Source organism: Eptatretus burgeri, chromosome 9, assembly GCF_056783735.1.
Source record: "Eptatretus burgeri isolate ZD-2024b chromosome 9, Ebu_testis_v1, whole genome shotgun sequence".
In the NCBI taxonomy this organism is placed as follows: domain Eukaryota; kingdom Metazoa; phylum Chordata; class Myxini; order Myxiniformes; family Myxinidae; genus Eptatretus; species Eptatretus burgeri.
Window position 1 is genome coordinate 89,613,279 of NC_140969.1, and position 25,241 is coordinate 89,638,519.

The 25,241-nt window shown below is 46.5% G+C and overlaps 1 protein-coding gene across 7 annotated transcripts in view; it reads left to right on the top strand.

The window, feature by feature from the left end:
* LOC147020587 (REST corepressor 1-like) overlaps positions 1 to 25,241 on the top strand; it is a 46,739-nt gene that overhangs the window by 6,032 nt on the left and 15,466 nt on the right. For 3 of the 7 annotated variants that reach the window (XM_085896053.1, XM_085896049.1, XM_085896055.1), the window contains exons 4-10: positions 2,191 to 2,243; positions 5,371 to 5,532; positions 5,657 to 5,805; positions 6,094 to 6,169; positions 6,293 to 6,529; positions 19,605 to 19,682; positions 23,687 to 23,744. In XM_085896053.1, coding sequence (XP_085752179.1) covers positions 2,191 to 2,243; positions 5,371 to 5,532; positions 5,657 to 5,805; positions 6,094 to 6,169; positions 6,293 to 6,529; positions 19,605 to 19,682; positions 23,687 to 23,744 — 813 coding nt within the window. The remainder of the gene's footprint in view (positions 1 to 2,190; positions 2,244 to 5,370; positions 5,533 to 5,656; positions 5,806 to 6,093; positions 6,170 to 6,292; positions 6,530 to 19,604; positions 19,683 to 23,686; positions 23,745 to 25,241) is intronic. The other 4 variants (XM_085896050.1, XM_085896052.1, XM_085896051.1 and 1 more) reach the window with 4 other exon arrangements.

A 25,241-nucleotide genomic window follows, 5' to 3' on the forward strand; every position in this document is an offset into this window, starting at 1 on the left:
GGTTGTGTATCGCCAAGCCCCGCCGGATCCGATTACTTTATTGGCTATTAACAGCCAGCTAATATTCTGTACGTAATAATGGCAGTCAATGACAGGAAAGGACGCAACGAACAGGTGAACATTTAAACAAGGACATTTATTTACACACGTATGCAGTCAAGGCAATGAATGCGATGGGGGTAAGGGACAGGACACGAGCAAACAAAGACCTACAGCCGTTTGTCTATTATTTCTGTACATGCACTTAACAGTTCTACTTGTGGACATGGCGCCGCAACTTTCATCCAAAGAAAATCCCAGGAAAGGAAAGGGCAGACTGGACCCATAGGCCTTTATGTTCGTGGAACTGTGGAGACCGCAAGAGCTCCACGAGACCGTGCTGGTTAGCTGCCACCCTCGTGGTGACTCGCTGGCTGGCGACCTCTCTCCGGCTTTCTCCACCTTCCCGCAGTTCTGCATGGCCCTGCAGGCTTGGCTGCGCTCCAGGCTTCGCTGCGTTCTGACTGCCCTCCACTGGACTCGAACCTTGTGGTGTTCTCCCGACTGCACCGCAACTCCAAAAGAGACTGCTCGACTCCGCTCCCAGACTTCAGACAAACTCCACCGCGCACCCAGATCGACTCAACTTGACTGTTTGCTTGGCGTTCAGCACGCCTTTTTATGGGGTCCGTGGGTGAGGTTGATCTCTCACCTCTCACCCTTCACCCCCTGCTGGCTCCGCCCCTTTTGATATTTTGATCCGATTTCGTCGTGAAATGCGGAGAAAGCGGATGTTGTAGAAATCAGCAGCCGTGGAAAGCGGACGTTGTAGAAATCTTCAGCTGTGGAAAGCAGAAGTGCCGCTCGTCCGTGGACGCTGTTGCTGGCAAAAAGATGGCGGTGTTTGTGGAGATGAAGGTGAGGCAATGTGGTTCGTTCGTGGAGATTTTGTTGAGATGGTGAGGAGATGTTGTGGTTGGCGCTGTGGTGGGGATGGCGTGGTTGTTGAGAGGCGGTTGTGGTTGTTCCAAAATAAAGATAGCAAAAGAATAATGGCTGACTCAACGATCATAGCCCGGTTACACGAATAAATTCCCTTTAGACATCAGTGGGGAAATCTATTCTGAACACACACTTATCGACATAACTGATCTCTGGGAAGCCTGAATGGTGTTCTCTGAATTTCCACAACCGTAACAGTACAATCCATTTCATCTCTGACGTGCAAGAGGGTGACAGAACTTTGCTGTCAAAGTCAACGCTTGCTTGGCACACCATGGAGGTCACATTGAACATGTCATTCACACCGCTCTATCATTGTAAATTGGTGGCAAAAATAAATCTCCCAACTCTCTACTTTATGATGGGTGATTGTTCATTTTGAAATATTGTATACCTTCTTCAAAATAAAGCATTGAAATAGGACCGAGACTTTTGAAACTTTTGAAAGACTTTTGAAAGACCGAAAGGACTTTTGAAACACCCTGTACCAACAGTGGGAGACCACAGTTGAACACAACTTAAGGAGAGAACAAACTAGAAAAGAGGGAGGAAATACAGTATCCTGCAAGTAAAAGTGTTGGATTCATGGGGGTAGAAAAAATTGCAGGTATGGATGATTGTTTCGGGGAGCGGGGGGGGGGGGGCGGTTGAGGGTGGTGATGTGAGGTGGTGGTGTACCGCCCGCTTCAAGCTCTGGAGGGAATGCTGAGATTAAACCGTCTGAAAAAGGCAAACAAGAAGAAAGGAATAAAAGAGCAGATTTGTGGTAAGCCTGGATTTTGGTAGTTCAACCAGGATAAAATTGCTGGAAGAACATGCAGCAATTCCATCCTGGTTGAACCCTGGAGGAGCTGTGGAATGTCAGAGTGATGAGAGAGTGAAGGGAGCTAGGTCATAGGAGATGGGGGTGGGTGGTGGTGGAGGGAGGAAACAAACAAAAAAACAGAACTAACACTTTCTTGACCACTATAAAAAGTTTGAATATACATATATTTTTTTTCCACATGGCCTTAAAAGTGAGTTTTATTGCAATGTTGGCCAACTATGATGTATTTGTCATAAAAATGCTGAGAGATTTTGTCTCTATCTGCTGTGGAATATTTCATGAAGAGTAAAATACAAGAAGTAGGAAGCATTTTATCTTTATTGTCGAATCTTGTCTCTTCCAGCAAATCACGACCGTATTCACTTTGCCATGTTTCCTTGTAGTGGAAGAATACATCACCATTGCAAAGGAAAAACATGGCTACAATGTGGAGCAGGTGAGCGACTGCTATGATTTTTTTCAATCACGTTTCCCCTCTTGACATTTCTCATTTGTTTGGATGATTTAATGGTGTACAGCTTGAGGTTCTCAGCACTGCTTACTCTCATTCATATGGATGGTAAATTCAATGTGCGATAGTTTTTGAAATCCTACCATTTCATCAGAGATCGAATTGTGTAAAGTGATTGAAAAATAGGGCTCATTGGGGTTTATCTCAACTGAATAGTGTTTGATATGGACATCATCATCCTCGCACTGCCGTGTTCGTCGGCGTACAAGTCAAGGTGGAGCATGTTGAATTTGATAATTTCACATTTTTCTTCCCTTCATTCATAGATAAGTCCATTCAGAGGATTTAAGACAAAGGTAGATCACCTACAGTCGTTGGCAAAACTGTCAGTCAATCAGAACAATGGAGGTGTTAATTCCTACCTGACACTTATAACGCATCGCTGCCTATGAATATTAATAAGCTGTTTTGTGCATATTATTTGAACTACTTTGTGGGATGACCATTTGGATAACTTAGGAATTTAAATAGCTTGTCAACATGCTATCATATATGAAGTCAGTTCAAGCCAGATTAGATCTGTGACTTGCTACAGGTACCATGTAAACTTGTAGGAACCTGTTTCATGGTCGAGTTGTCGGTGATTAAACCGTCTCTCCAACCAGGTTTCCTTGTGAGGAGGATGTATGGGTATGGACACCCAGCAGGATTAAAAACAAAACCTGTCAAAGGGCTGAGGAGCTCCTTGTGAGACAGCGGCCATCCATTTATAGTGCCCAAATGTGTCTGCGGATGTCCTCCTGCAGTTGGGTTACTTTTTTAGGAGGTTGTTGGCAGGATTTGCACTCTGGCCACCATAAAATGCTTCATGCTGCAAAACGCACCAAAAGCGCAAATAAAACTGAAAACCCACTCCATGGGACTCCTGTGCAGCTGTCTTTTGCAGGCAGCTCACTGGATGACAGGATTGGGGCAAAGCCTTCGGGACCCCCATTCCTTGAACATAGGAGGAAAAACACAGGGTAAACTTCCTGGGTCAGATTGTGGTGGCGGAGTGGTGCTGAGGTGTCATCCACCAGACGGCGGTCTCCTTGGGTTAACCTGAGGCGGTCCCTTTGGGTGGGTGCATGGAATGGCCTATCTCGAAGAGAAGATGATCACCTGTCTCTGTTATCATCTGAGCTCAAGTGTTTGAACATCGGTATCGCAGCACTCTCTGAGGTTTGGAAACTGGATAGTGGTGAGGTCATGGCGGGTGGTTACACCTACTATTGGTCTGGTCGCTCTGATGGTTACCATGCGCAAGGAGTTGCTGTAGCTGTGTCCACTATGCTGACTCCAAGGATAATTGAGGAAACACTGGTCAACGAGTGCTTTATGAGACTCAGGATTCATCACTCCTTTGGTGTCGTTTCCCTGGTCTCTGGATATGCTTTGGCTGGGGTCATGGACTTAAGGTGGCTGGTTCATGGTTTCAGCACCCACAGGCTCATTGCTGGACTTTGTATTCAAACGCTGGTGATATGGCAAAGGAGAGTGACCATGTGCTCGTTGATGGTCGCTGGAAGATGATCCAGAACTGCAGGGTTCACCAGAGTGCTCAATTCCTCAATACTGACCACAAGCTTGTTGTAGCAACTCTGAAGCTGCAGCTTACATCCAGGAGAATGGTACCATCCCAGCCCAGCCGAGGCTGGATGTTAGCAAGCTCAAGAATGAGAGGGTAGCTGAGGAGTTTGCGAATAGACAGTGGGGATTTGGGGGGTCTGGGTGCTTTGGGGAATCCTGAAGAGTTGTGGAGTGCCTTGAAGACCACCATCCTTGATGTTGCTGGTGGATGTCTTGGAACTCGCCTGAGGGCGAAGAAGAATTTTGTCTCAAGGGACACTGGATACCATTGATCAGAGTTGCAAAGCCAGGCTTAATGGCAGAGTTGAGCTGTTCAGTGAGGTTGAGGTGTAAAACTGTGAGCTGAGGGGGACAAGGAGGCTGATGTGTGAGGAATCTGTGAGGGGGTGGAGCATCACCTGTGGTCAAGTGATTCTCATCCTTCTTACAGGGGAATTTGTGCATTGCGTTCCTCCAAGACCTTCCCTCGGTGTACTGCAGTTAGAGCAGAGGGTGGTTAGCTCTTGACAGAGGAGTCCGAACTGAAGGCCTGCTGGGCCAGTTACTTTGGGCGGCTGTACCAGGCTGATCCATCAGCTGTTGAGTTGGTTGTCAGGGGTGTTACTGTCCCTATTGCTGACCTTCCAATCAACTGTGATCTACCTTCGTTTGTGGTAACAGGCTACAGTGAACCAGTTGAAATGGGGGTAAAGTTCCTGGGATCTGTGGAATCCATGCTGAACTTCTCAAGGTTGGTGGAAATGCTGTAGTCATGTCATTGCATGCAGTTCTGTGCTCTGCCTGGAACACAGGCATCATCCCAACTGACTGGAAGAGGGGCCTTGTTGTCCCTCTCTGGAAAGCGAAGGGTGATCTCCAGGACTGCAACAACTACTGAGGGGTGATGCTGCTCTCGGTGCCGGGCAAGGTCTTTGCTCGGATAATTATTGAGAGGGTTCGCCACCACTTGCTTGAGCACCAGCGCCAAGAGCAGTCAGGCTTTGCACCAAAGAGGTCAACGATTGACCGTATCCTTGCTCTTCGGGTCCTCAACGAACGCAGACAAGACCTTTGGCAGGGGCTGCTTGCAGCCGATGTTGATTTTTGCAAAGTGTTTGATTCAGTGAATCGGGATGTCTTCTGGAGGATACTTGTTCTTTGTGGGGTGCCACCAAATCTGATCAATCTGATGTCTGAACTATACTCTGCAATTGAGAGTGCTGTGAGATGTGGTGATACCATCTCTGACTTGGTTCTCGTTGTTACTGGAGTGTGTACTGGTCCCACATTTTTCAGCGCTTGCATGGACTGGATTTTGGGGAGGATGAGTCTGGAAAAAAAAGTAATCGGAGTTCAAAAAATAATCAGTCTGGAAAGTGTATTACTATGCAGTCAGTGTGCATGCATCAACTACCAATCCATTAAAAATAATTGATTTTGTTTTCAGCTCATTTAGCTCAGCTTGACTTCCCTGACTTGCTTCCCAATTATTTCTCTCCATCAGGCACTTGGCATGTTGTTGTGGCACAAGCACAGTGTGGAACGCTCCTTCATTGATCTTGCCAACTTCACACCCTTTCCTGATGAGTGGACGGTGGAAGATCGTGTGCTGTTTGAGCAGGCCTTCAGCTTTCATGGAAAGAGCTTTCATCGCATTCAACAGATGGTATGTCAAATTATTACGTATGTCCGAGGTGTCATCTTCATTATGGCCCGTCTTCAGGTTTCTTTGGGTGTTTATTTTATCAACGTGCTACCATCCCTCCCGTTCTGTACATGTGGCCTCCCAGCAGCTGCCAGATAAGAGTATTGGTAGCTTGGTGCGGTACTACTACGGGTGGAAGAAAACTCGCAGCCGCACAAGCTTGATGGACCGACAAGCACGGCGTTTTGCTAGCAAGCGTGAAGACAGGTGCATCTCGGAAGCACTTTTAAAGGGGTAGAAGTGTGATGTGCTTTTGGACTTTTTTGTTTGTTTGATTACTCTCATCTTCCATCCCTCGATCCCCTCCCATTCAGTTAATAGCATGTCCCTTTGAAGTGCTGGGGGAGGAAGGGGAAAGGGAAAGTGATCAAAAATTCATTTTGGGCATATGTAATACGTAGACAGCCCCAAAAGGTGACTCGTTCTTCCCTGATTTATCTTTCTGAAGATTCATGTGTTGTGGTGCCTTGGTTTGAAACTGCCCTTTTGTTTATAAAAAGCTCGTGTTTTACTCTCTGATAGTGATGAGGATCCAGAGGTTCGGGCAGTTGAAGGAAGTGTAAAACCGAGAGAGGTGCTACACGAGCCCAAGACGGAGGTAATGAGTCCAACAATTTGCTGCACTTATGCAATGGAATAAGATGAGATTGTTTGTGGCTAAGTGTCCAAATAAGTGATCAAAGATAGTATTTCTGCCATGCTATGTGTACGCATGTGGCAGTTGGGAGGAGAAACCTGGGCCGCACAACCCAACCACACAGTGCCCACTATAAGACGAGATGTGGCCTTGGTGCATCCCAGGCACCCACATCACCCGCACCATGCCGGCCGGGCTCGCCATCGCCCCCCGCGAGACATGCACCTGGCCAAGGAGGACCTGACAGTATTATCTGCTAGTCGTGAACCTGGAGAGCTTTGTCGGCATTTGGAAGCCGAGTTGGTGGCACTTAAGAGGCAGGTGAGGAATTTCCTGGGTTTCATTCTTTGCTCACCATTCATGCAGTCAGTGTGTGATTACCTGTAATTCAATCTGTGAATTGAATCAACAATATCAAGATAATATTGTGAGTAAGAACATAGTGATACAGGAACCTCTGAATAAGTGAGTTTGGATAGGGGAGAGTTAATGCTGGTAGAAAAGATCATAGGTAGAGACTAGAGATAGAGGATGACATTTGATGATTTACAAACAAAAACTTCATAAGTAGCAAGAAGTTCTGATTTGGCATGACAAAGGATGCACATTCTGCGGCTGGACTTGAAGTCCGGATTGTGGACACCTGGTCTGCCCAAGAGTTTTTATGACTAATTGTGAAAACTGCAAAGTTGATGAGACCAAATTTCTTCTGGTGGTTGATTGTGGATAAACACTGTTACGGCTGTGGAAATTCGCAATACACCATAAAGGGTCCTTAGATCAGTTTTGACGCTAAGTTTATGTGCAGATAGTTCCCCACCGTTGTTTTAAGGGAATTCGTGTGATTCACCAGGCTGCGACTCTTTGAGATAGCCGTTTTTCTTTATCTATCGTTATTTTGGATCAACCACACAACAACCACCTTAACCACAACGCCAACCACGCCGCCTCAACAACCACCGCGTTCTACCTCGGCATACGGTTTCCAGAGGCCTGGCCTTCGACGAGGGAAAGTAGGCGGCCCCGCCCCCCTCCCCCGAACGAATGGCATCGCCGCGGTGGATTTCACCCTGCAAGGGAAAAAGAAGAATACCGCTGCGGTGCGAGCGTCGCCGATTTGGCGGGAAAAACCCTTCCTTCTGGAAGTTTCCCACATGTTCTGGAAGGAGGGGCGGGAGTTGAGAAGGGGCGGGGCTTGGTGAAGAAAAGGGGCGGAACGCGAGCACGAGCGAGTTGTTTGGAAAAAGGAATGCGAGGGCAAGTTTTTTTTTTTATTTTTTTCGCTGAGGAGAAACGCGAGCACGACGACAAGGTCTGAGGCGTGCGTGTGTGCGGACGCGAAGGCTCGCTCGCCGGACCGTGCTGGCTGGGTCGCTCTGGATTGATGGCACTTTGAGGGGGTCGGTGTGCGTGGCGGAGTCGCTCCAGATTGTGTGCGGAGCCAAATCGTGGAGGACACGAGCTTGGGGAGCTCACCACACGGTCACGCTCTTCCTTTTATTTCTTTGGGCTTTTGTATGTGTGTTTGTGGCGCCAGTCTCCATAAGTAAAACAGTTTAAGTGCTCATAAAGAATAACTAATAGTCGGTTGTAGTGCTTTTGCCTTGCTCGTGTCTTTGTCCCCGTCCCGTGCACGATTAATTTTCATTGCATTGCCTGTAAATTGCATGACTGCCCCTTGCTTGTGTGTTATAATGAATGTCCTTGTGTGAAATGTATCCCGCTCGTCGTCTTTTTCCCTTTTGAAAGTGCCATCTTGAATCGCGGAATAAATTGGTAGTGGGTTTTGGACACCCAAGGTAAAGAAGAGAATCTGATCCGTCGAGGTCGGCAATAACATCACTCGGTTATCACTGTAGCACGGAACGGACCGCTTAAGCGGTTCGTATCCTAGGCCGACGTGCAGCGAGGTACGATCGCCCGGTCGACTACTCGCGCAGGTACTTAGGTAGGTCGAATTTGGCGAGCAACCCTATCCTGCACGGGTGGGCAATTGGCACGATCGTGGTGAGGTTAAACCCCCACCCGTGAATGGCTCCTGGCGGCGTTGTTCCGGGAGGGTCACGACTGAATTGTCCGTTCCGGTGGGCGACGCGGTTGCGATTCGAGTTACGTTGCCGATCGTACGCCGGGCGGACCGAAATTCGTAACACTGGTGTCCGGGAGTGAGATTCGAATCCACCCCGTCTCCAACTAAATTCACGGGAATTGGTTCAGGGGTGAGTGGAGCGACCCTCGATTCCCACCAAATTCGAGCGAGTTAAATTAAATTCCGAGGGATAAGATGGCATTTCAAGGCGAACGGGTGCCGGGTGGATTAGATATGTGTAGTAATGTAGAATCCATGGCCCGGGACAGTTCCTTTTGTAATTTTAATCCACGGGGGAGCTCACCCTCATGTATTGAGCACGAACTTTGCCGGCAAATGGAGTCACACAATGGTGGCATGATCGCACCTCAGTGCGGCACGGAACAGGCGGCTATTAATAGTACAATGAACGGCACGACACGAGGCGGAGCTCCCAACCAGCGATTGAAACCACGTGATCATGGCAGGCGAGGCTGGTGGACATTGGCGGGCTTCGGGCACAAAACAGAGAAATATCTGGGAAAACTAAAAGAAAACAGTGAGAGAACGAATGAAAGGAGAGAGCAAGCATGCAAAAGGAGTACGAAGAGCGAACTGAAGAAAAGAAAAGAGGAGCAAATTAGTAACTCCCAGGATAGAAAGCATATGGAAGAAGAATGGAAAACAAAGCTGGAGGAGCAAAAATGGAAACACGATTTGGAATGAAAACAACTAAAGGAAGAAGTAAGATCAGGCAATCAGAGAAGGGAGAGCATGGAACAGGAGATAAAGAGAGGAGAGGGACATCTGAAGCAAGAGGCAATCGGGACAGAGAATGCCTAAAAAAGACGATAAAAAGAAGAAGAGGAATAGTGGGAAGAACTAAAGGAAAACAAGAAAAGAGACGAATTGAGGAGGGAAGCAGTGGAAAGAAGGGATAAAATGAGTGAAGAAGCATGCAAATTGAGAAAGGAGTTGGAAAAGAAAGCTTCTGAGGTACAGAAACACCGAAACAAAGAGACGGAATTACAAAACGAACTGAAGATGTTGAGTGAGGAAAAAACGAGAACGGAGAATGAAATGTTAAGGAACCACACTGTACAGATCGAACAGCTGGAAGCGAAGGCCAGATTAAAGAATGAGATACAAGAAAGAGTAATGAAGGAAGAACGAATGAGACAGGAGAAGCAAATCAGCCAACTGAAGAAAACCACGAGATTGCTGAATGAGGAACAAGGAAGACAGTGGAATAGGAAATACAAAAAAACAAAGAATGAGACAGGAGAAAGAAATCAGTCAGTTGAAGGAGATAACGAGATTGCAGAAGGAAGAACGAGAGGAACAGTGGAATAGAAAACAATAAGAACATGAATTTGAGGTTAACCAACTGAAGGAAACTATGAGATTGGAGAATGAGGGACAGGGGGTGAAAGAAATTAAAAAAGAAAGACAAGAACAACTGAAAAAGAAAGCCAGGTTGAAGTACGCAGAGATAATAAAGTTACAAGGAATGAAAGAAATTAAAAAAGAAAGAAAAGAACAACTAAAACAGAAAGCAAGGTTGAAGTACGCGGAGATCGTGAAAGAACAAGGAATGAAACAAAAAGAAGGACATGGGTGACTTAAGGAGAAAGCAAGGTTGAGGTACGCAGAGATAATGAAAGAACAACGAACGAAACAGCAAAAGGAGCTCGGCCAATTGAAGGAAACTATGAGATTGAACCATGAGAAGCATGAGGAAGATTGGGAGAGAAAACAAAAACTGTACGCATTTGAAATTAACCAGCTCGAGGGGAGAGCAAAATTTGAGTGCACGGAGATCGAAAAACTCCGGAAAGAGAACGAACAACTCAAAAAGCTCCGAGAGGATGAACGACTCAAAAGGAGCCAGGAAATGGAACAGCGCAATAATGTGGGATGTGTGACATCACCACAGGAAGGAACGTTAATGGTGCGGGACTTAATTGACATCACTCGTCAGATGAAACAACGATTAGGGCAAACCCTGAAAATGGAGACGAGGGAAGTAACAGACAATGAAGGAGGTAGAAGTATTGCCAGAGACACGGGAGATAGACCGAATTGATAATGAATTAAATGGAACGAAGGAGGAAACAGAGACGAAGATCCACGAAGAAACTAATAAACACGAAGAGATAAAAGAAATAAAATGTATAGAGACTCGGGAGATAGAAAAAATAGAGGAGAGATTACACGATAAAGACGGGGTGAAAGACGAGCACACACACATGGAGTTAGCGAGGCTTAATGGGGGCGAGATGGCGGACTGTGTCGTGACCCGGTGCAAGCAGCCGGATAGCCTCCTTCAGGAACGGAGGGAGACGCTATGCTCCCTTGAAGCTGATCACGACCAGGTGGGTTCGGTCGTGTCAAGCGAGTATGAGGGGGCGAGTTCTGCGAACGGGTGCACGTGCAGCTTGGGGGGTATGGAGACCCGGGACCCCTAGTGGTGGCGCGAATCCCCAGTGTGATTGTCCCGGTGTGTGTGGTGCAAGGTGTGAGTGCGACCCCGTGTGGGAGTGGTGTGGTTGCGAGTGTGCCGGAGTGCGTGCCTCCCAGCACACCGTGTGTGAGTGGAACCACGTTTGCGAGTGAGAGGGACAGCGTGTGTAAGGTCGCTGTGTGAGGGAGATGACGGTGGGCATGAGGGAGCACGCAGCCGCATCTCCGAGAGTGAGTGTAATGGTGAGGTGTGTGAGTCTCGTGACACGCGGGAGTTTGAGCGCGTGGAGGGAATGCAGACGACGACGGCGACAGGTGAAGGACAGAGGCCGGGTAGCGGCCGTAGCTATTTTGAGCACCGTGCCGGGTTTACCCAGCGGCGAGTGCGAGGTTCGTGCCGTGCAGCGCACGAGGCCGCCCCGTGCATGCTTGCGGGAGTGAAGCCCGGTCCGGAAACGCCCGCGGTGAATGTTGCCGATCCCGCGATGGACAAAAGATTGTCTGGATACGGATTTGGACCAGATGGGTTCTCCACGCGAGCTTGTGTGAAGCTCCGACAGGCAGAGCACATGTGTTCGTGTGGGGAACCCCTCGAAACGCGAGGCTTGTTTTTTTGCTGCGCAGGGTGATGTCATGGCTGCACGTATGGTTGGAATCCGGCAGGAGGGGAGATCCCTGCCGGATGGTACCGTCCAGGAGGGACGCGAACGCGAACAGCTGCCATGACATCACGGACAAGGTGCGCGACTGTGAATTGCTTCGCTGGTGCGCAGGTTGCGACTTGCCGCGCTGGTGCATGAACATTTATTAAAAAAAAAACAAGCCTCGCTTCGGGTGAACAGGATTCCCTGGGCAAGGGGTGGAAGACCCCCCATCCAGGGCACAGGACACAACTAGTTAGGGGGAAGAGTTCGTGATAGCTAGACCGGCTTCATGGGGCAGGGGTAAGTCCTCATGGGGCCCGTGTAATGGATTAGGTAGAGCGATTGTAGTTGAGATTTCGGTTGGGAAAATGATTTTTAGATTTGGCGACAAACAGACTGTGGATGTGTAGCGGGGACGTAGCTTAGCTACGTAGGTTAAAATGAACGTGCTGTAGTGGAAGGGACGACATGGGAGCACGAGGTAGTTAGGGGATGTCGTCAGAAGAATGGCAGAGTTCAGCGATGGGTGAGTTGTGAGTTGTGAAAGGAAACATGTTGAGTGAGTGAGGCCAGCAGGTCTGTGTGTATGGAGTGATTGTGGAATGCATGGTGCGGTGAGTGATTGGGGGGAGGAGTGATTCCCGCCCAAGAGACCCCGGGGTCAGAGTAAGGTGAGTTAGTGGGTTCGATAAATTGAAAAATGGAGGTCGTTTTGCTGTTGGTGGGAATGTCGGCTCGATACCCATTTGGTGGGGTGCAGGAGCCTTGTTGACAGGTTGGGAGCGTGGCTGCGAATGGTGAGTATCGCTGAGTGGGTACCCCAGGCACCGGGCTAGTCGGTGACGGTCGGCCAAGGGCCCATGGGGGGCCGGGATAGTGTAGTGGGCACGGGTGCGCCCGCATGATGCGGGGGCCCGGGGCACCATATGCCACGGGGGCAGTGTACTGGGCACGGGCGACCCTCGGAAAGGGACCCGGGGCGCCAACACACCATGTGGGCATCGCGGGGGAGTAGCCGAGGAGGGCACTCCCCAGTGTTTAAGGAGCTGGTAGGCTCCCTAAACTGGGAGTAGCAGTGTAGTGCCCGGAGTAGCACTCCCTAAAGCAGTGTAGTGCCCGGGGGTGCCATCGTTGGGGAATCGGCAGATCGTAGTGCCTGCCAAGGGAGCCACGCGTCCCAGCCACGAAACCGTGTGAGGGCACGAGACGAAAATTGGAGGGCGAGGCCCAAAATTGTGAGGACACCAACACAGGCGACGGGAATCTTGGTTGTTAGAACCGCTAGTTTAAGCGAGAGGTGATTGTTGAAAGCCCCGTGGTAGTTTAAGGAATAAAAGTTAGGGTAGATTAGGAGATGTACCCCTCCGCACCATCCATCCCTTCGCTCTCGTTGTGGGTCGCTGGACCCACCTTGGGTTAGATCGCTGAAATCTGAGGAGGCCATCCTGAGGCTTGAGTTGGGCCTTGACACAGGACGCGAGCTCTCCCTTTTTCCCCTCCAGGAAGGGAACGTAGGGGTTGGGAGTAGGCTTGGAAATGATAGGTTTGTCAAACAAGGACGATAAAGTTGGTTCGGGGACGAATTTATGGTGGGGGAAATAAAAGTGAAAAAAAAATAAAAATAATAAGTGGGTGCTAAATTGGGTTTTGACAAATTAAGGGGGTAGGTATGGACAGAGACGGGCAAAGGCGATAGGTTGGGAGGTAGACAGTAGGGTCGGTCCGAGCCCGCCTTCCAAGTGGCCAGCACCACCGCACCCCCTCCACCAACCTCCATTTCAAGGCAAGAGGCAGGCCACGTGGTCTGTCGGCTGGCTGTTTGCTGCAAGGCCTGTGCCGGTCGGATCATCTGTCGGCTGTGTTTGCTACAAGGCCTGTGCCGGCAATTTCATCTGCCGGCTGTGTTTGCTACAGCGGCCTTGTCATGCCATGCCTTGCCTGCCTGCCTTTGCCTTGGCCCATGCCTGCTGCCCTCGTCCAGTTGCCCCGTTCTGTTTTGCATTTCCCCCCCCTGTTCATTACCATGTGTGCCAGGATCCTCGCGCAAATTGCAGGGACTGCCCTGATGGCAGCTGCAACACGGGACTGCACCAGCTGCCCGTGCACCGTTTGTTTGTTCACTGCATTCATTTTAAGAAGGGGGAGGCCTTCGACTGCGTTTAAGCAGCCTGGCTCCCTGCTTGTGACTTTTGCTCTTTTTTCCACAGAGTCCATAGATCCTGGGCCATGGGGTAGTGTAAATTGTAAGGTTAAGTTAAGGTGTACAATGTAAATGTGTTTTGCACCCCCGGCATGTTTGTCTTAGCGCTGGCAATTTATTTAAGTCGTCTGTATGAGTGGGTTTGTTTAGTTAGTTACTCAGCCTGTTGATTATTTATTTTGGGGACACGAAAACACTGAATGTCGCACTCAGGGATCCGAAGGTAAAACGTATTAGAAGAGAACTACACATGATGGCACACAAATTGGACGACTCGGGACGAGTCTGTAAAAAAGGGAGGGGGTAGTGTTACGGCTGTGGAAATTCGCAATACACCATAAAGGGTCCTTAGATCAGTTATGACGCTAAGTTTATGTGCAGATAGTTCCCCACCGTTGTTTTAAGGGAATTTGTGTGATTCACCGGGCTGCGACTCTTTGAGATAGCCGTTTTTCTTTGTCTATCGTTATTTTGGATCAACCACACAACAACCACCTTAACCACAACGCCAACCACGCCACCATTACAACAAACGCCAACCACGCCACCATTACAACAAACGCCAACCACGCCACCATTACAACAAACGCCAACCATGCCACCATTACAACAACCACCAACCACGCCGCCTCAACAACCACCGCGTTCTACCTCGGCACATGGTTGCCAGAGGCCTGGCCTTCGACGAGGGAAAGCAGGCGGCGCCTGCCCCCCCTCCCCCAAACAAATGGCGTCGCCGCGGTGGATTTCACCCTGCAAGGGACAAAGAAGAATACCGCGGCGGTGCGAGCGTCGCCGATTTGGTGGGAAAAACCCTTCCTTCTGGAAGTTTCCCGCATGTTCTGGAAGAGGGGCGGGAGTTGAGAAGGGGCGGGGCTTGGTGAAGAAAAGGGGCGGAACGTGAGCGCAAGGGGTGGGGCTTGGTGAAGAAAAGGGGCGGAACGTGAGCGCAAGGGGCGGGGCTTGGTGAAGAAAAGGGGCGGAACGTGAGCGAGTTGAGTTTGGAAAAAGAAAAGGAATGTGAGGGCGAGTTTTTTCCGCTGAGGAGAAACGCGAGCGCGACGACAAGGTCTGAGGCGTGCGTGTGAGCGGACGCGAAGGCTCGCTCGCTGGACCTCGTTCGCCGGACCATGCTGGCTGGGTCGTTCTGGATCTAGGGCACTTTGAGGGAGTCGGTGGTCGTGGCGGAGTCGCTCCAGATCGTGTGCGGAGCCGAATCGTGGAGGACACGAGCTCGGGGAGCTCACCACACGGTCACTCTCTTCCTTTTATTTCTTTGGGCTTTTGTATGTGTGTTTGTGGCGCCAGTCTCCATAAGTAAAACAGTTTAAGTGCTCGTAAAGAATAACTAATAGTCGTTTGCAGTGCTTTTGCCTTGCTCGTGTCTTTGTCCCCATCCCGTGCACGATCAATTTTCATTGCATTGCCTGTAAATTGCATGACTGCCCCTTGCTTGTGTGTTATAATTAATGTCCTTGTGTGAAATGTATCCCGTTCGTCGTCTTTTTCGCTTTTGAAAGTGCCATCTTGAATCACGGAATAAATTGGTAATGGGTTTTGAACACCCAGGGTAAAGAAGAGAATCTGATCCGTCGAGGTCGGCAATAACACTGCTCGGTTATCACTGTAGCACGGAACGGACCGCTTAAGCGGTTCGTGTCCAAGGCCGACCTGTGGCGAGGTACGATCGCCCGGTCGACTACTCGCGCAGGTACTTAGGTAGGTCGAATTTGGCGAGCAACCCTATCCTGCGCGGATGGGCGATCGTGGTGAGGTTAAACCCACACCCGTGACTGGCTCCTGGCGGCGTTGTTCCGGGAGGGTCACGACTGAATTGTCCGTTCCGGTGGGCGACGCGGTCGCGATTCGAGTTATGTGGCCGATCGCACGCCAGGTGGACCGAAATTCGTAACAATATATACAGTGGGGAGAACAAGTATTTGATACACTGCCGATTTTTGCAGGTTTTCCCACTTACAAAGCACGTTGAGGTCTGTAATTTTTTTTTATCATCTGTACACTTCAACTGTGAAAGATAGAATGTAAAACAAAAATATTGAAAATCACATTGTATGATTTTTAAATAATTAATTTGCATTTTATTGCATGAAATAAGTATTTGATACATCAGAAAAACAGAACTTAATATTTGGTACAGAAACCTTTGTTTGCAATTACAGAGATCAGACGTTTCCTGTAGTTCTTAACCAGGTTTGCGCAGACTGCAGCAGGGATTTTGGCCCACTTCTCCATACAGATCTTCTCCAGATCATTCAGGTTTCGTGTCATTGTTATGCTGTAAGACCCAGCCATGCCCCATCTTCAATGCTCTTGTTGAGGGAAGGAGGGTGTTGGCCAAGAACTCGCGATACATGGCCCCATCCATCCTCCCCTCAATACGGTGCAGTCGTCCTGTCCCCTTTGCAGAAAAGCATCCCCAAAGAATGATGTTTCCACCTCCATACTTCACGGTTGGGATGGTGTTCTTGGGGTTGTACTCATCCTTTTTCTTCCTCCAAACACGGCGAGTGGAGTTTAAACCAAAAAGCTCTATTTTGGTCTCATCAGACCACATGACCTTCTCCCATTCCTCCTCTGGATCATCCAGATGGTCATTGGCAAACTTCAGATGGGCCTGGACATGTGCTGGCTTGAGCAGAGGGATCTTGCGTGCGCTGCAGGATTTTAATCCATGATGGCGTAGTGTGTTACTTATGGTTTTCTTTGATACTGTGGTCACAGCTCTCTTCAGGTCATTGACCAGGTTCTGCCGTGTAGTTCTGGGCTGATCCCTCACCTTTCTCATGATCATTGAGGCTCCACGAGGTGACATCTTGCATGGAGCCCCAGACCGAGGGAGATTGACTGTTATCTTGAACTTCTTCCATTTTCTAATAATTGCACCAACAGTTGTTGCCTTCTCACCAAGCTGCTTGCCTATTGTCCTGTAGCCCATCCCAGCCTTGTGCAAGTCTACAATTTTGTCCCTGATGTCCTTAGACAGCTCTCTGGTCTTGCCCATTGTGGAGAGGTTGGAGTCTGATTGATTGAGTGTGGACAGCTGTCTTTTATGCAGATAATGAGTTGAAACAGGTGCAAGTAATACAGGTAATGAGTGGAGAATGGGAGGGCTTCTTAAAGACAAAACTAACAGGTCTGTGAGAGCCGGAATTCTTACTGGTTGGTAGGTGATCAAATACTTATTTCATGCAATAAAATGCAAATTAATTATTTAAAAATCATACAATGTGATTTTCAGGATTTTTGTTTTAGATTCCGTCTTTCACAGTTGAAGTGTACCTCTGATAAAATTACAGACCTCTACGTGCTTTGGAAGTGGGAAAACCTGCAAAATCGGCAGTGTATCAAATACTTGTTCTCCTATATATATATATATATATATATATATATATATATATATATATATATATATATATATATATATATATATATATATATATATATATATATATATATATATATATATATATATATAATATGTGTGTGTTTGTCAATCTGTGCTACCGGAGAAACGGTACGAGTTTTGCATGGAATGTATGAATGACATTCTATTTATCAGACCAGCATCTGATCCTTTCCAGGTCAGCAGAGGAGGAAGCAGCTGCTGTCATCCTGTCATTGGGATGGCTTCAAGTGGAGTCATCCACAAAGAGGAAAAGAGGGCTATCCAGGGCTTCAGTGTACCCATTTTAGTACGAGAGCAAGACGGTCCAATATGCTGCATTGGAGAACTCCAGCCTCAATTTTGATAAATTACAGGATTTGGTCAAGGACTATGCACTGGATGTGTGAGAGAAGGAAGTCTGCAAGCTGGGAATGAAGGTGGCCTTGGATGCCACAAGCAGAGTGCGTTACCTGACTGTGATGAATTCCTTAGATATCACCACAGTTAACCCTGACCTCATGTTAAGATTCAGCACCTCCATCCATTGGTGAGAGAAGTAGCAGCTTAACCAAAGTTGAGTCCAAACTGATGATCAGCGATGAGGCTGTTTGAGAAGAGGAAAGACTTGGGTACAATTAATAATTCCATGACCTTGCTTAAAATTGGAGGTGGGCTTACTGGTTTCTTGTTGAGCATGTTGTCTGTCTTCCAAGCAGATGGTAGGCAACATAAATTAAATGATATAGGCTAATTGGAGTAAACTGAGAAGCAGAATAAGCACTGCCCGATTTAAAAACACTGCTCTCTCAGCCTATTGCTCATGTCAGGTTGAAGCTGGTCAGAAGTTTCTACCTTCCAAGGTGAAAACGTCAGTGTTCAGTGGACATGAGGGGAGTAAGATAGGGACATAGTGGAATGAGTTTGCACACGGACTTTGCAGGCAAACAGAATTAAGATGTTCTGCCTTGTCTCGAGTAGAGTCTGCAGTGAAGTCAGCTGAGGTGAGAAAGGGGATGGAAGTGTGGCAGACAGCAGAGGCAGGTTTAACAAGGCATCACCAGGATTTTAAAACAGTGATATGTTAGAGAGTTCAGTCCTAAGGGTAAATTGGATGCTTTCTGCCTTTACCTGATGATGGAAACTCTTGGTGCAAGCCTTCCAAAAATATGTCCCACAAGCACACTCACACACACACACACACACACACACCCACCTTTCATGGGAAGGCAGATTTCAGTCCTTACCAATCGGCTAAAACAAACTGCTACATTATGCGGTGCTGTCGTAGTTTAACAGCCAGGGAGATTTGGACTTCCAATTGCGGTTTCTATGGTTGTGCCCTTTTTTGTCAGGGTAAAGGGATGCATCTGCATTATGACACATTTTTTGGTTTAGTTCTGTTTATTCATCCTATTTCTTCATCACGTACCATACCCTATCCAGGGCAGTGGTGCTGCCGAAGCAGTCTCGTGGCAAAGAATACACTTGGTTGCCATTGCCTTCTTAGCGATAGTTGGGGCAGAAATTTTGAATTTGGCCTGGGTGTTGGCAATAACTCGCCTCCTGTTTGTTGAACGACAGCATGGGATCTTTAGCATCCTCCAGTTGATGCCAGCAGAGACACCCAGCTTAACATCCAACTTGATGACCCATTCAATAATGCAACACCCTGCCTGCAAAAAACCAGTCCGATAGTTTAGTCGGGTCGAGCATCAAACCCAGACGAGACGGCTGAGGCAAGTTCACACTCTGCACCATCGTGTCAGACAGCTTTTATTTATTATCTTGCCAAAACGAAGTTTTTGCAAGATATGTTCGTCAACTTGTATGTTTTTTTTTTGTTTGTTTGTTTGTTTGTTTGTTTGTCTGTAATCACGTATAAAAAATTCTGCAGAGCACAGTTATCATTGGAAATTTTTGTAACTTCGCATATCAGAGGCCTATAGAGGTCCCTTTCAGTGCACAAAATTTTGAAGGTCAAAGGTCAAGGTCACTTTGTCGCAAATCAGGGGAGTCGACAAAATCCTTATTTTTTGAGTAATTTTGATCGGATCGTCTTCAAACTTCATGGGAATATAGTTCATGGTCTGGCGCTCAGCTGATTAATTTTTGGTGTCGATTGGCCTTGACCTTCATGGTTAGCGCCGAAGGTCAAACATATTTGACCCCAAGGTCAAATTTTGAAGTTTTAGGAACCATATCGTGTAGTACCTCGAATTGAACACCTCGATGAGTGCTTTCTAGACATCTCAAGCTTGAGACATTATGACGCCATTTGGTGACGTTTTGAGGCAAAAGCATATTTTTCATGGTTACTCTGTAGAACGATTCTCATCGGAATCTCTCGTAGGCAGATATTCCTCAAGGAGTCGCTCCTGGTGGATAGCAGCTCTGTTCACCTCAGTGTGACCTTAAAGAAGTCACAGGTGGTCACCTTTTGGCAAGATACGGGTCACCCTGCGGGTGACATTGGTTTATTTATTTTCTTGGTGGAGTGAGGTGTATGCTTAATTTTATACCCGCACCAATCAAGCCTATTATTTTTTTTTTAAATGATAAATTGGGATATCAGATGCTTGGTTTGTGAGTTGTGCTTTATTTGGTGTTGACTGCAGGTGCAAAGTGCCAAGCAGGCAAACAGCCGACTGAAAGTGCAGCTACAGACAGGTGTGGAAGCTTACCGACCACCAGAGGTATTTTGACTTCAAATTCCTTCATATATTGTATCATTCATGGTTAAATACGGTTTCTCCCGGAAGTCCGGGCCTCAAATTATACTCAGAATTGAATTGACTTACGGTTTAAGTCGTGAAGACATTGAATTGCATAAATTAAAAAAATTGTAGTGTGATATTTTACAAAATAAATTGTGTAATTGTTCATTTAAAACGCATGACGGCAAGTTTCCACAATGTCGTGGATGTTTCTCGAAAGTATGTCGGTAAGTAAAATGAGGCTGAGACGACGAGATATTCCCAGAGACAGTGTTATAATGGGGGTGATGCATTCCCAGGGCACGTTTTTGGTTACCCGAACATAACTTCAACCTAACTTAACTTCGTATTGGAGACAAATATTAAACAAATCGATGAAATACACAAATGGACAATTATGTGAAAATTTACAGGGGTACTCACCAAAATGTAGGGCCGAGATTACTTGTTGGTATGGGTGTGGGGTGGAGGAGTTACGGGGAGGGAGAGGCAGGCCTTCTTTTCGCGGACGGACTGCTCGACTAACTTGTGAGCTGGGAAAGCAAAGGGGAGGTAAGCCCGGAGCGATACGGCACTGCCCTCGTCCTGATCGGGCCTTCGGGTGAGTCGCTTGGCAAATCTGGAATCGAGTTATTGAACGGATCGTGCGGAGAAGTGGTCACTGAAGTGTCATGCACGAGATAGCGGGATCTGACTCGAGTAATACGATATGGAATTCTGATGTCAAGTGATTCTGTGGTGTGTTACAGTGAACTGTATGCCTGGTGTTGGCTTAATGGTTAGGGTTGTGGGCTTGGGATCCTTGGGTCCCAAGTTCAAATCCCGCTTTTCTGTTGAATTAATACCAGGTGGGATTGACTCAGCCTGTCATCTTTCCGAGGTCGGCAAAATGAGTACCAGCTTGCTGGGATGATTGAACCATTCAAGTATCCTGTGTCAGAGTGGTGACCCATCCAGGATTGTGCCCAATAGCCCAGGACATTATTTGGCAGCACCAACGTTCTGTACAGAGTATGGTCCTAATGGATGGAATGTTCATTGTTCAGGGTATAGTGAACTGTGATGGGATAAAATGTGATGAGACCAGTGCTTCATGATTTAGCTCTAAAGTGTGCTTTTTTTATTATTATTATTATTATTATTATTATTATTATTATTATTTTTTTTTTTTTAACAATAAGTATGGGGTGTTCATGTAAATTAAGGAGTTGTGAACTTTAACAAAATGTATTGTGCTGTGATGTTTCTGTCACTTCTTTTAACTGCTGTACCTCTATGTGATAACACTGAACAACAAATTTCAAAATTTTTTTTTTTACTGGAGATGTGTAAAGTGATTAAGACTAATTTGGGTACGCTGATTTCAAAAATCACAACCGTTTTGCTGTATCACGTCAGGATTTTCAGGAACAGAAATATTCCCATTGCCTAGAAGTCAGGATTTCAATGAAATTTACATATGTCTTTAACATGTCTATTTCGTACAATTGTTGTTAACTTGTGTTATATTTCTTTCTTTCAGATAAAGATGAGTAGGCGTTCCTGTACCAATCATCCTGACAACTTCTGTTATGTCTGTGGTCGGTATACCAAAAAAGATCAACAGCGAAGTATATCTACAGCAGTGAAAATGAAGGCCGCCTACTTTCACTACTTCGGGTGTAAGGTGGGGGACCAAGAACAGAGCTGGGCACCACACATCTGCTGCACAAGCTGTCACACAACCTTGACTCAGTGGTTGGTGGGCAAGCGCGCGAGCATGCCATTTGCGGTGCCCATGATATGGCGTGAGCCGCAGAATCATCATGATGATTGTTATTTCTGCTGCACAAGCATCGCCGGCTTCAACAAGAAGAATAAAGGTCACATCAAGTACGCTGACTGCGTCTCTGCTCGTAAACCTGTGCCTCATGATGACGAGAACCCCGTTCCAACACCTCCAGCTGATCAGAACATAGCTGTAAGCAGTGGTGAAGAGGATGGTGATGATGAACCTTTTGAACCCGACACTCAAGAATCACACCGTCTGAACCAGGGAGACTTAAATGATCTTGTAAGAGATCTCTCGCTGTCAAAGGCGAAGGCAGAGCTGCTTGGATCAAGGCTGCAGCAGTGGAATCTACTTGAACCTAACACCAAGATATCCTTGTTCAGAGCACGTCACAGAGACATGGCTGAGTTCTTTGAGATTGAAGACACGATGACATTCTGCAGTGACATCAACGGTCTGTTGAAAGAACTTGGGTGTGATCACGATCCTGCAGACTGGCGCCTCTTCATCGACTCGGGGAAGAACAGCTTGAAGGCTGTTTTGCTCCACAATGGCAACGAGAAACCATCAGTCCCACTGGCTCACGCGTTCGGCATGACAGAGACCTATGAGACTATGCGGCAGCTGCTTGATTCCATCAAGTACAATGACTTCAACTGGCACATCTGCGGAGACTTGAAAGTGGTGGCGCTGTTGTTAGGGCTGCAGTCAGGCTACACGAAATACATGTGCTTCCTTTGTCTCTGGGATAGCAGAGACGACAAGAATCACTGGACGAAGAAAGATTGGGAAGAGCGAAAAGAGCATGTACCTGGTCGACACAACGTGAAGCATGTCGCCCTTGTCGACCCAGCCAAGGTTTTCCTTCCACCACTCCACATAAAGCTCGGCTTGATGAAAAGTTTTGTACGGGCAATGGATCTGAATGGGCGTGGGTTTTTATACCTCAAGGAAAAGTTTGGCAACACCTTGTCGGAGGCCAATATCAAGGCTGGTGTCTTTGTTGGACCGCAAATCCGACAGATTATGAAGGACGAAACTTTTCCGACAACTCTAAACCCCAAAGAGCTGGCAGCGTGGAGGAGCTTCAAAGCTGTGACGGACAACTTCTTGGGGAACGAGCGCGCGGACAACTATGAAGAAATAGTGCAGCAGCTGCTGGAGTCCTTCAGGAAACTTGGCTCCAGGATGTCCCTGAAAATCCATTTCCTACACCAGCACCTGAACTTCTTCCCTGACAACTTGGGAGCAGTCTCGGACGAGCACGGCGAGCGATTCCACCAAGAGATTTCACTCATGGAGACGCGTTACCAAGGGCGGCACAACCCGAACATGATGGGCGATTTCTGCTGGTTCCTGCATCGTGAAACTGACACAGAGCAGCACAAACGCAAAGCCAAATGCCTAAAGCATTTTTAATTACATTCTAGTGGAGTTTTTCTGTAATTTCTATAATTTTGAAGCATTCATGATGAAATAAATGAATAAATGAATTTTTGTAAATTTCATTGAAATCCTGACTTCTAGGCAATGGGAATATTTCTGTTACTGAAAATCCTGATGTGATGCAGCAAAACGGTTATGATTTTTGAAATCAGCGTACCCAAATTAGTCGAAATCACTTTACACATCTCCAGTAAAAAATTTTGTTGTTCAGTGTAACAAACATGTTGAAAAACGATTTACATAACATTCGTTATTTGTCTGAAAAGTCATCCCACATAGTAGTTCAAATAATATACACAAAACAGCTCATTAATATTCATGATTGTCACCCTTGAAGTACCATAGCTAAAAGCAAGTGATGCATTGATTGTGGAGAGAAATTAACACCTCCATTGTTCTGACTGACAGTTTTGCGAACTACCGTCATGGATTTTGCTTCGTCTTTTACTCCAAATCAACTTATCTGTGAATGAATGAAGGGAAATTAGCCAATTTGACATGTACTCCACATCGACTTGTACCCTGAATATTACGCACACTGATGTTTTGCATCTCTAAGTTTTCACTATATATATATATATATATATATATATATATATATATATATATATATATATATATATATATATATATATATATATATATATATATATATATATATATATATATAATATTCCTAGACAGATTTTGTTTTAGACCTCTAACTTATTTCCCCCTCCTGCACACCATCTCCCCCTCCCCCCCCCCCCCCCTTTTTTTTCTCTAGTTGGTTATGAAGTTGAACCCTCGATGGACGGTTGAGGAGCAGCTGCTCACCGTGCAAGGTGAATATATGGCCCATTGAGTTACATCGCAACACTGAGTGAGGGAAGTCTCACCAAGTTGTATTTCTTTGAAACTCGGTCAATGTGAGACGTCACTGTGACTTGCTTATTCGGGCATTCAACTCTGGAGTGCTTGAGTTGGAAAACATTTACCACAAGGTTGGTTAAAAGGAAGAATATGGGGCCGAGCAAATGTGTAATATGACAAGTAATTACAAATAAGCTGAGCAGTTGCAAATTACACGAGTAAGAATTTTAAAGTTTTTATCACAGGTTGCAGTCACGAGTCAAAGTCGTTAAATATCATCATCCTGCACCATTTTATGTGCAGAATGACGGCGCTACCAAAGCAGTTACTTGGCTTTGGTTACAATCCCGGTTGGGTCGCCAACTCCAAAGCAGGATACTTAACAGTGTGCGCATTAATTTAGAATTTGTTCATGCCGGCGATAGCTTGCCTACTTCTCTCGAAGGACACTGTGGGATCTTTAGCATCCACCAATAAATGTCGGCGAATGTCACCCGATATAAAGTATCTTCTTGCAATGAAAAGTGCTCAATGTAATGGCATTTGTATTCTTTGAGCAGCTTTTCATTTGGAAGTTTTCATCACCTTATAGCATAATCTGTAAAAAAAAAAAACTCGAATTTACCTTCACATACAACACAGGTTTGAGATTCTGACAAACAGCACCTGACATTTAATCCAACTTCACTCTTTCCTCCCTACTATGTAAGAAGTTATTTCAGCCCATTTTTCTTTGTACAAGCTCCCTATCTACATAGGCAAAGGCAAAAAGGGCAGTTGTTACCCCATGCAAATCGCACAAAGCGGGGTTAAATCAGTTTGTTCGTTCTGTCTGTCTGTCTGTCTGTCTGTCTGTGATCGAGGAACTACTTTATTCCAATTGAATTATATGTTTTGAACACGAGAAGAACACAAACCTGAAGTTTAGCAGTACTTTGGCTCCGAATTTGGCAAATTGTACGGAATCTCTTCCAAGCGTGGTGAAGCAATTGCTTAAGTCTGTCTGTCCAGCAGTCGAGCAAAATTGAAAATCATTCCAAACGGGAAACTTACTGTTTTAGGGATATCTCCAAGGACACAAAAGGACACGAATAATTATTTTAACTTGTTAACAAGGTGGTGCAAAAGAGGGTGCATCAATGATGATAAACTTCAAATTCAATGTCTTTTGTTTGTTTGTTTGTTTTAACAGCCTTTAATACTACGAAGGTCCAAGCAGTCATTTTCACTCTTTTCCTTCTTTTTTTTTATTTAATTTTTGTAATTCAGGTCGGAAAGATTTCTGGCCTTCATCGTGTTAACTTTTTTTTTCTTTCTTCTTCTTCTGCTTCCCCAATTTAATTATATACTTGAACACAAATCGCCTTGTTTGTACTTCCACAAACCTCCAGTTTTGCAGTACTTGGGCAAAATTTTATGCAGTCTCAAGCAATCAAATTTGCTGCTTGCTCTGAGGGCAGAGGAATCGT